At 39.1% G+C, this 11009-nt stretch overlaps 1 protein-coding gene across 1 annotated transcript in view; it reads left to right on the top strand.

Annotated features, from left to right (window-relative positions):
• The first annotated feature begins 2323 nt into the window (after positions 1-2323).
• HPGD (15-hydroxyprostaglandin dehydrogenase) overlaps positions 2324-11009 on the top strand; it is a 35832-nt gene continuing 27146 nt past the window's right edge. The window contains exons 1-3 of the mRNA XM_061424964.1: positions 2324-2516; positions 2786-2909; positions 5451-5557. Of these exons, the coding sequence (XP_061280948.1) occupies positions 2424-2516; positions 2786-2909; positions 5451-5557 (324 nt within the window). The 5' untranslated portion in view covers positions 2324-2423. The remainder of the gene's footprint in view (positions 2517-2785; positions 2910-5450; positions 5558-11009) is intronic.

The raw sequence follows: 11009 nt of genomic DNA, 5'->3' as shown, positions 1-11009 counted from the left end.
TGTTTCACACATGGTAGCGTATATATGTCAATGCTATCTGGAGGCAAAGAAATAATTCAGGAGTCTAACTGCTATTTGTGTCAGAAGAGAAAGTATAAAGGGTCTGAACAAAGACAGTCACCATGGAAACCAAGGGGAAGGAAAGCCGTGGGGGTTACTAACTGTGCTCGAATTCACAGTCTTTCCTTTCTACTAATAAAACTGTTTCTCACAGTTTTCTCCATCTCATATGAGCTAAAATTGTTATCAATTTATGCCTGACCTAATTTCATTGTCCCTAAAGTCTGATAGGAACTGCTACTTACCAATAAGGGCTCTGAAACACAGAGTTGAAGCAACTAGCTCAAGGTCACACAATCAGGCAGGAGCAGAGAGACAAGACCCAAACCAGCTTTGTCTGAATCTCCAGCTGATGTACCCACCCACCCATGCACCCACCCACCCCCTTTCGGCTTCTATTCTCCTGTTTTTCACTCTCACTGACTGGCTTTTAACCTGAATCCATCCCTGTCCTTTCTTAAAAGAATAACTCATCTGCTTACTAGTCTTTCCAACACCGTGCAATCTATTGCTTTCCATGTCATGTTGGTCTTAAACCTCTGCAATGTTCACCTTGTCATCATTTTTGTCCTTAAATTTCAGCATTTGGTTTCTGTGCCATCTAAATATACTGACGCTGGGACTTCCCTGGGGGTCCAGTGGTTAAGACTTTGTGTTCCCACTGCAGGGGCATGGGTTTGATCCGTGGTTGAGGAACTAAGATCCCACAAGCCACAGGATGTGGCCAAAATATAAGTAAACATAAACATTGATTTAAAAAATCCATGATGAACAAAAATCAAATTTAAAAGGCAAATATACTGACACCAATTATTATCTGGAAAATTTTAAAGTATTTCTTCATCCTTCTTTCCCTGTGCTTATCAGAGTACTTTGCGTTAGTAATAACTCCTTTATTCCCTGAAACTCTTTTTCCATATGCTTTTCCAACATGTCCCTGTGTCACTCCAGCGGCTCCTTCTCTGGCTCTTATGTTAGTTCTTTCCTGATAAAGAAAAACATTTCCTTTCTGCTATGTTCTGTACGTGCTTCTAGAGGTTTGGGTTTTCCTTTGCTTCCTTTTAATTTTTTTTTTAAATCCTCTGCTGCTCTCTTTCAATATAAAGTCTTCTGTTCCAGTGGTGTGCTGACAACATATATTTCACACAACCTCCCCATACATGCCTGCGTGCCAGTTACCTAATCTGCTGCCCCTTGGGAGCAACAAAGAAGTACGCAAAGGATTCATCCCTGTTGTGTAAGCTTTTTGCCTGACCTCTGTCTCCCCAAGTACTTAGATTTCTTTGATCATGAAAATAAATGCCGGGCAGGTATTCAGTTTACAGAACTAGAACTGAAGCCTGCAGATGACAACAGTAAAGAGAGAAAGACAAAGTCAGCGGAATACTCCCAACTGAATGCATCTTAATGCAACAGCTCAAGCTCAGGAGGACCAGGAACCTCTGTCCCATACTTAACTGGAAGCCTCCAGAACGAGTATGACTCAACCAGCAAACATTCCATTGAACCTGCGCCTCACCAGGCTGACAGAGAGGCTGGAAGCCCAGTGCAGTCAGTGATGACAGTTCTTGCTGGGCACTCTCAGGGTGACCCAGAATTGACACTGATCTGAAACACGAGTGTCAACAAGACTCCTAAAAGTTCCATCCTTGAAAGACAGGATCCATGGGTTTCTGTTCAGAGCACAGTTCAGTAAGGAAAAAAATAAAAGAAGAAACCTAAAAACGGTGTTAGTCACCTTTGCTCCCTCCATCCCCACTTCGATGTCCATGAGATAAGAATTTTAAAACTTAGATTAAGACAAAAGGGCAGTCCCTAGAATTGTGCTTTATTGTTTTTGTTTTTTTGCTTTGTTCCTTCTTTTTCTATTTTTTGGAGGGTGGGGGTGTTGGGGGATAGTGGGGTGGGGGAGGAAGATCTGGGCACAGAGGAGGAATCCAAGTTCTTCAGCTTCTCCTCTGCCCTCCTTTTATGGGGTGGTCTTCAGCGCACGGAAGGGATCTCTTCTTGGGGAGTAACCTTTCTGCTTGCTCTTTAACCAGCCAGCCTGCGTCCAAATCATCATCTCCCCAGCTAGTTAGGTTACAAGCTCCACAGAGGCAGAGCTGTTTATTTACTGTATGTCTCATGCCCTAGTGCAGGGGGAGGCTCCTAGGCTCGGCTACGAGTCAGGAAGGCAAAGATCGACGGGCCGAGTGCTTAGGGCCAGGTGACACAGTCCTGGGTGCCGGCGCGGCTTGACAGCTTCATCCCCGCCCACTGGCAGGCGAGCGCGGCCCGGCCACACATGCGCGCGCGCAGGGTCCTTAAAAGCCGCGGCCGCGCGGAGACGCTGAGCTTGCCCACCGAGCGCAGGCGGCGACATGCACGTGAACGGCAAAGTGGCGCTGGTGACTGGCGCGGCCCAGGGCATCGGGCGAGCCTTCGCCGAGGCGCTGCTGCTCAAGGGCGCCAAGGTAAGCGCGGCGAGGCGCACTGCCCACCCGAGACCCGCTCTCCAGTCGAGGTCCCGGAGAGTGAGCGACCCGGTGCTCTCCTTGCCGCCTCCAGAGCTGTCCAGGCTGGCGCACTCCAGCGGACTTCGAATGCGCTGGCAGAGAACCCGATCTGTAAACTGCCCGGTCTCAAGTCCAAACGAGGAGCTTCCTGTTGTCTCTGTATTGTCGGTCTGTCTGTCAGTTTTACCAGGAGCGAAGGATCTCGATTCCTCCCCTTTTGTCCGTAGGTAGCGCTGGTCGATTGGAATCTCGAAGCAGGTGTCAAGTGTAAAGCCGCCCTGGATGAGCAGTTTGAACCTCAGAAGACTCTCTTTATTCAGTGCGATGTGGCCGATCAGGAACAACTGAGAGGTAAGCGAGGGGAAAATCAATCCATCAGCGCGGAGCGCGCCTTGAGCAAGTAGCAACCTGAAGGCAGCCTGCGCCAGAGAGCCAGCTTGGGGTGGCGGCAGGCTACCTTCTGCAGAGGGGCTATCTCCTGCAGAGCAGCTACCTCCGAGCTCCAAGAGATAGCCGACTGCTACCTGACATCACAATAGACATAAAAAAACTAAGGAGGAAGGGATATCTGACATCCCAATAGACATAAAAAAACTAAGGAGGAAGAAAAGCCAAGCATGTTTGAGAAATCCTTTTCTTTTAGTCATTTGGCAGCACATAATGTAATCAAAATTCCTTGGTGTATTCCAAGATAGTGCTGCTTCAGTAGTTATTAAATGATTGAGCTTGCAAATGGAACTTAGAAAGATAAAGTAGGCTAGGGGATTACGGCGTACTACTTCTCCCAGAAAGCTGGAAGACGGCAGACTCCAATGGCAATCAAATGTGGCGGTGTTTCTCCTTGGAACATGCTAGAATGCAAGGTCAAGGGTTGTCATCACAGCTGTGCTGGATGCTTTTGACCAGATGTTCTCCCTGATTTTTCCCCTATGAAATACTTTAAAAACAGTAATAGTTGTATTGCAGAGTTAGAATTGCAGAAGAAAAGTTTCTATCAGACTTCCCTCAATGCTTTCCTGTTTCTGTCTACTTGATTAAGACAGATGGATCTACTTGACCAATCTAGAAATAGTATTGGTGTAGACAAAAAAAAAACAAACAGATTTGATCATTTAGAAGTCCAACAGATCTGTATGAGAAAATACGTGTATTTCAAGGAAAAATGAGAAAATAGAACATTTGTATTTCACAAAGTTTTTTTTTTTTTTGGAAGACTAAGTGAAAAAATTTGTTAGGCACATCTTTAATTAACGGATCAAAAAACTTTCATGAAAGTCACTTTAGTACTTCTCTTCTTAAAATGGATGAGTCTGTGTGTAATTTTTTTTTTTAAATGTTGGAGTGTTCTGTGAAAGAGTGAAAATGAAGTGGTATGTTCGAAGGAAACAAATTGTTCAGGGAAATTGTTTTAAAGGAAATTATGTAATTAAACTCTGAAAATTTTATAAAGACCCATAACATGGATTATAAGTGTGAGCAGAAGAGACCTGTAAACACAGTGCCAGAGGAATGTATTTTGCCAGAGGAAAAAGTTTTGCTGATTGCACAGGGTATTTTTCTTCAAGGGTAAAGTCATGTCAAATCCCAACAGCCATGCTGATAGAATAGGGAACAGTAGAGGTCATCTGAAAGCTATTTCTGTCTGAATTTATATAGTTTGGCACATGACATTTAACCTTAATTGTTTTGCTTCCCAGTATTTAAAATTAGTACCTTGGCTGTAAACATGTTCCTTAAGGATAACTGATTGTGGAGGAGGAAACCAGACACATAATGAGTGACCAGGAGAAGGCATGATGGTCAATGAGAAAGCCACATGTTTTCTGGATATCAATGTTTATTTGCATTTTAGGAAAACTTGGCATTGGCTCTTCCAGTTTCAGGATTTAGTGTGGCCTACAACTTTTAAAACTATGTAGACACATGGCCCAAGAGATGTCATTGAAATCATAAAAATACAGAGGTGAAAAAGTTCTTGGAGATGACCTACAGATGGAAAAAAAAAAGCAACAGGAAGAGTTTAGACAAAGTATAAAGGGTGCCACAGCATTTAAATGTCAGCAAAACCTAGATTGTAAGTTGCTTGAGCCCAGAAGTGAGAAGCCATTAGTATTTGACAACCTAATTTCCTGTAAGGTGGTTGTGGAGTTCTGAAGAGTGTGTGCGTACCTGCTATGTCACTTAAGTCATGTCCAACTCTTTGTGTCCTGTGGACCGTAGCCCTCCAGGCTCCTCTGTCCATGGGATTCTCCAGGCAAGAATGCTGAAGTGGGCTGCCATGCCCTTCTCCCCATCGAACCCACATCTCTTGTGCCTCCTATATTTGCAGGCAGGTTCTTTACCACTAGCACCGCTTGGGAAGCCCACTAGGTACTAGATGCATGGAAATGGTCGTAATGGATCTGAATACACGAGTGCTTAATATGACACTTTCTGAAGATAATATGGCTTATTTTTAAAAGGATGTTTGTCATAGGCTAAGCCACAGGACTTCAGTAACTTCTCAGGGACAGAGATGCTGGCTGCCCAAACTGACTTCCAAGAGCACTTAGCACAGGGTCCTCAGCTCTCTAAAATTTACTCCATTGAGGTACTGCTTACAGAACTTTAATGTGCATACAAATTGTCTATGGATCTTACTAAGGTTAAGATTCTGATTCTGTAGGTCTGTGGTGACCACTGATTCTGCATTTTTGACAGGTTCCCAGGTAATTCTGATTGATGGTGCTGGCTCGCAAACCACACTGAGAAGCAAGGCAATAAGCCACAGTCTAAGAGTGTAATTTTCACCAGAAGACTGCATAAGTTAAAACATCATTTCAGGGCATACACTGTGATAAATGTGTCTGGGCAAAATAAGAACAGATCTATAATGTCTTCTTTTTTTATTAGATACTTTTAGGAAAGTTGTAGACCACTTTGGGAAGCTGGACATCTTGGTCAATAATGCTGGAGTGAATAATGAGAAAAACTGGGAAAAAACTCTGCAGATTAATTTGGTAAGCTGTCTAAACCATGTTCATTCTCTACAATTATTTCATAAAAGGATATCTTAAAAGGAAAAAAGAGTTTTTTTCCATGGAAACAATATAATGACCTACAATTTAGAAAAAGGGAATTTACAAAAAGCTAGGGGAAAAAAGCACTTCCTTTCACAAATAGGAAGACATTTGAGATTTCCAATTATGAAAATAAATCTGTCTTAAAATATTAAAGGAAATAGGAAAAAAACCATCATTTATCAAATAACTTAATAGTTGTCAAACTATGATCTCCAGCCAAACTAGCCTGCCACCTGTTTTTGTATGACCTGCAAGCTACAAATGGGCTTTACATGTTTTAATAGTTGAAAAAATAGTAAGAAAAGAAGAAAAAAATGAAATGTATAAATATATGAAATTCAAATTTCAGTGTCTGTAAAGCTTTATCGGCACACAGCCAAGGTTGTTTATGCACATGTTGTCTCTGGCTACTTTTCTGCTACAACAATAGAGCTGAATAATGGTGACAGTGGCCCTGTGATACACAATGCCTAAAATGTTTACCATTTGAGTTTTTTCAGAAAAAATCTTTCCAATTTCTGCTTTACATTATTTATTTAAAAACTAAATTTAATTCCAGGACTACAAAGGCTAAAGTGACCATTGTACTTTGTAATAATTAAGGTTTTTATTATTAATGTCAGTGTATGTGTGTGTGTGCATGTATGTGTATCATTTCTACAATGTTTGATGATAATTTAATTATTTCATGAACTGTGAAAATATAGAATTAGGAAATAAAATTTTTTTTCTGCATTGTATTACAAGCTTACAGATTATCCCATTTTATAAACACATGACATAAACCACTGGGGTTTAGAAATACTGAAACTTTAGCTAAAGCCAGATGTCAGAGCTGGGCTGGGCATGGGGTCACTATGCCCTTGGTAATTTCTTTTATTTGGTAATCTTTTTTATTAGTTTTTTTTTTAAATTAATTTAATTTTATTTTTAAACTTTACATAATTGTATTAGTTTTGCCAAATATCAAAATGAATCCACCACAGGTATACATGTGTTCCCCATCCTGAACCCTCCTCCCTCCTCCCTCCCCATACCATCCCTCTGGGTCGTCCCAGTGCACTAGCCCCAAGCATCCAGCATCGTGCATTGAACCTGGACTGGCATCTCGTTTCATACATGATATTTTACATGTTTCAATGCCATTCTCCCAAATCTTCCCACCCTCTCCCTCTCCCACAAAGTCCATAAGACTGTTCTATACGTCAGTGTCTCTTTTGCTGTCTCGTACACAGGGTTATCATTACCATCTTTCTAAATTCCATATATATGCGTTAGTATACTGTATTTATGTTTTTCGTTCTGGCTTACTTCACTCTGTATAATAGGCTCCAGTTTCATCCACCTCATTAGAACTGATTCAAATGTATTCTTTTTAATGGCTGAGTAATACTCCATTGTGTATATGTGCCACAGCTTTCTTATCCATTCATCTGCTGATGGGCATCTAGGTTGCTTCCATGTCCTGGCTATTATAAACAGTGCTGCGATGAACATTGGGGTACACGTGTCTCTTTCCCTTCTGGTTTCCTCAGTGTGTATGCCCAGCAGTGGGATTGCTGGATCATAAGGCAGTTCTATTTCCAGTTTTTTAAGGAATCTCCACACTGATCTCCATAGTGGCTGTACTAGTTTGCATTCCCACCAACAGTGTAAGAGAGTTCCCTTTTCTCCACACCCTCTCCAGCATTTATTGCTTGTAGACTTATGGATTGCAGCCATTCTGACTGGTGTGAAATGATACCTCATAGTGGTTTTGATCTGCATTTCTCTGATAATGAGTGATGTTGAGCATCTTTTCATGTGTTTGTTAGCCATCTGTATGTCTTCTTTGGAGAAATGTCTATTTAGTTCTTTGGCCCATTTTTTGATTGGGTCATTTATTTTTCTGGAGTTGAGCTGTAGGAGTTGCTTGTATATTTTTGAGATTAGTTGTTTGTCCGTTGCTTCATTTGCTATTATTTTCTCCCATTCTGAAGGCTGCCTTTTCACCTTGCTAATAGTTTCCTTTGTTGTGCAGAAGCTTTTAAGTTTAATTAGGTCCCATTTGTTTATTTTTGCTTTTATTTCCAATATTCTGGGAGGTGGGTCATAGAGGATCCTGCTGTGATGTATGTCGGAGAGTGTTTTGCCTATGTTCTCCTCTAGGAGTTTTATAGTTTCTGGTCTTACGTTGAGATCTTTAATCCATTTTGAGTTTATTTTTGTGTATGGTGTTATAAATAACTTTAAAAGGTGTTTGTTAAGTGTCTCTCAAAATGTTTCTGATGTGTGTACGTTTAGAGACCTCACAACTGCTGTTTCTAAGTTGAGACAACTTTTTGATTTTCTTCTACTTTACACAAATAGTATAGTTAAGTAAAATGAAATATTTTCATTCTGTGAACCATAGTTACATCTCTTGGCTAAATCTTACTTTATTACAGTGTATCAATGTCTAATACCATTGATTTTGCTTAGTTAACATCTAATTTAATTTTACATTTGTGTCTCTGTTGTGAATGATAAGATCTTATCATTTTCTGAAAATATTTCTATTTGATTTGGCTGTCAGTTATTCCTGTGCTTACTTTATCTCCTTCATTGGTCTGTTTCTGAATAGGATGTAGTTATATCTCAAATGACAATTGTCAATTCGCCTACCTCTTTCAGTCATCCTGTCAGTTTTAATTCTGCATAAATGGCTGGTGATCATAATTTATCGACTGTTGACTTTTTCAAGTTATAACCCTATTGCAACCTGGGAATTTTTATGTGTTTTCTATTTCCAGATATAAAATTGGCATCCATGTTTTCTTTTGATTCTCATTTACCTAGGCATACTTTTTTCTGTTTCTTAATTTTGAAAATGAAAATAACCTTTTATGTTAATTTTGTCTCTTGCTAACAGTATAATGTAAAATCTTATTTTTCAAATCACATCCTAGAACTTTTTACTTTTTATATTTGTGAATTTAAGCCACTCATTTATTTTTACTCTTCTGTTAGGATTTATTCCTTTTGCTTTAGTTCATGCTTCATGTTCACTAAATTTTCTTTTTGTCTATGTTCTGTTTCCATTCTTACCTTAAATTCCACTGGATAGCCTTAATTTTCTTTGGCTGGTAAGAAAATAGTACATTTTATGTGTACTCTTTGGTGGTTATCCCTAACTGATTGTGAACCATACTTCAGTATATCCTTTGGTTGCCAGACTTAAAAAAAATTTTTTTGAACATGCAACCAATTGGAAACTTCAGGAATTTAAAGAAGATATATTTTTATGAACTTATGCCACTCTCTGAAACCACATAAAGTGACCAAATTTTTTAAATTGAGCTATACTAATAAAAAAAAAAATCACACAACAGTTCTTTCCCTTGTGTATCACTATGATTTTTAGTTTCATCTGTAAAACTCCAGATATTTTATAGATAGAGGTCCCTAGGATGTAAATTTTCCATATTCAGTTCATTCATAATGGGTATCTACTGTGTCTTTTCTCTGAGAAATCAGCTGTCAGAAAACATGTGCAATGATTAGAGTTAATATAAAGAAACATGAAAATAGTGAAGAGATATCACAGGGGGGATAGGATTGGATTCTAATGATCTGTTTTCATCCAGCAGAGAGGGCATGTTTGCTTTATTATAATAAATACACAGGTGAATAAACATCTGCTCCAAGCTGGGAAGTTCTTGCATTATCTGCAAATAGAGAATTCTGGAAGGCGGGAATTTTATTTGTCCCCTTTGGTTATAGCTCACTCTCCAGGATTCTTCCTCATTGAAACTCAGCTGGCCTTTACTTTTCTTTGAAGTCTGCTGACAGAGGCCACTCCTTAGCTTAACTCCAGAGACTGATGACATTTGTTTAATGTTACAGAGAGAGAACAAGCTATAACCTTTGTCACCCATATATAACTTAAAAACAAGTTCCTTCACTGCTACCTACAATACGCATTGCAAGAGTAGATTAGAGTCTGACTAATCATTGTCCTCCTAACTTGATTATCTCTGGTAGTAGAATGCAAATATTTGTGTGTGGTTAGTGTATAATACTTTTTTTTCAATTCTGCTCTGAATATAATTTGCTTCCTTGAATTTTACAATTCTGTGTGTGGTCTTTTCCATGTTTTTTCCATATTCTTGTCCATGTCAGAGAGTCACCAGTTAGTTAAAAAACCTCACCACATATCATTCCCTCTTCTGAAAGCTTATACAACATAACTTATCCTCATAGGGCATATCAGTTTTTGAAATTTTATTAGAATTATTTTGATACATGTACAACGTATGATAATATGCTGTAAGTTCTTTCAAGGCAGAACATTTTTGTTTTGCATGCTTAGTAGATGTTCAATTAAAATGTATTAGAAAAATAAACCGCTATCCTGTGATATTTTGCAGACACAGATATTCATTTTTGTGTTCAGTACAATGTTTGTAATGGTTTCCTATTACATCAGTGTTGCAAACAGTATCATCTATCCTTCCACTTTTATTCCTTACCAAATTTATCCCTTCTTCATTCTTCAGACAGTGGTTCTCACCATGTGTCCCACACAAGAGCTCCAGTAAACCTCTTCCCAGTCTTTTTTTTCCCATTAGACTTCTCTGTCCTTCCTTTTCAGACTGAAATCAGCCACAGGAGCCTTATTCATAGCTGCTCAGACTCACAAGGAACATTCAGGAAAGAAATAATTTTTACATAACTATCTGTTGGTCTGGCCATTGAGCAGAGGTAGACTTAATACTGATAAAGTATTTGAATACTGATTAAGTCATTTGGTAATGTATTTATTTCACTATTTGAAACTTTAATAAACCTAAATAACTCATTCACACTTGGGTGGGACTTACGACTTAATTTGGGCATATGACTAACTTGTATTGACTCCATTAGTATATTCAAATAAAAATTAAATAAAATTGATGGCTATCACTGGGGATTCTTTAAAAGGATTTGTTCTATACCTGAATTTAAAACTCATGAACTTTTGGGACTTCCCTGATGGTCCAATAGGCAAGCATCCATGCTCCCAATGCAGGGGGCCCAGGTTTGATCTCTGGTCAGGGAACTAGAGCCCACATGCCGAAACTAAGACCCAGAACAGCCGAAAAAATAAATAAAAGTAAAATAAATAAAATATTTTTTAAAGTTTATGAATTTTTATTTCATTTTTCTGATTTTGTATTTCCCAGATTGGGAAAAGATGAAAATAATCCTTTTACCTCTAAAGTTGGTTAAACTTCAGTAAAGCATAATTTGTATGAAGTCACATTTTCTTCATTCCCACCATCTCATTTCTAAATGAGGTAGACTTTTCTGCTCTACTCTGCCTCTAATGAAGAGTTGAGGAAACAGATTGAAACCCTGTTATCAAGCATACTCCTTTTTCTTGGCTCCC

Source organism: Bos javanicus, chromosome 8 (assembly GCF_032452875.1).
Source record: "Bos javanicus breed banteng chromosome 8, ARS-OSU_banteng_1.0, whole genome shotgun sequence".
Taxonomy (NCBI): domain Eukaryota; kingdom Metazoa; phylum Chordata; class Mammalia; order Artiodactyla; family Bovidae; genus Bos; species Bos javanicus.
Note: the sequence above shows the minus strand (reverse complement) of the source record. Positions and strands in the feature narration are given on the sequence as shown.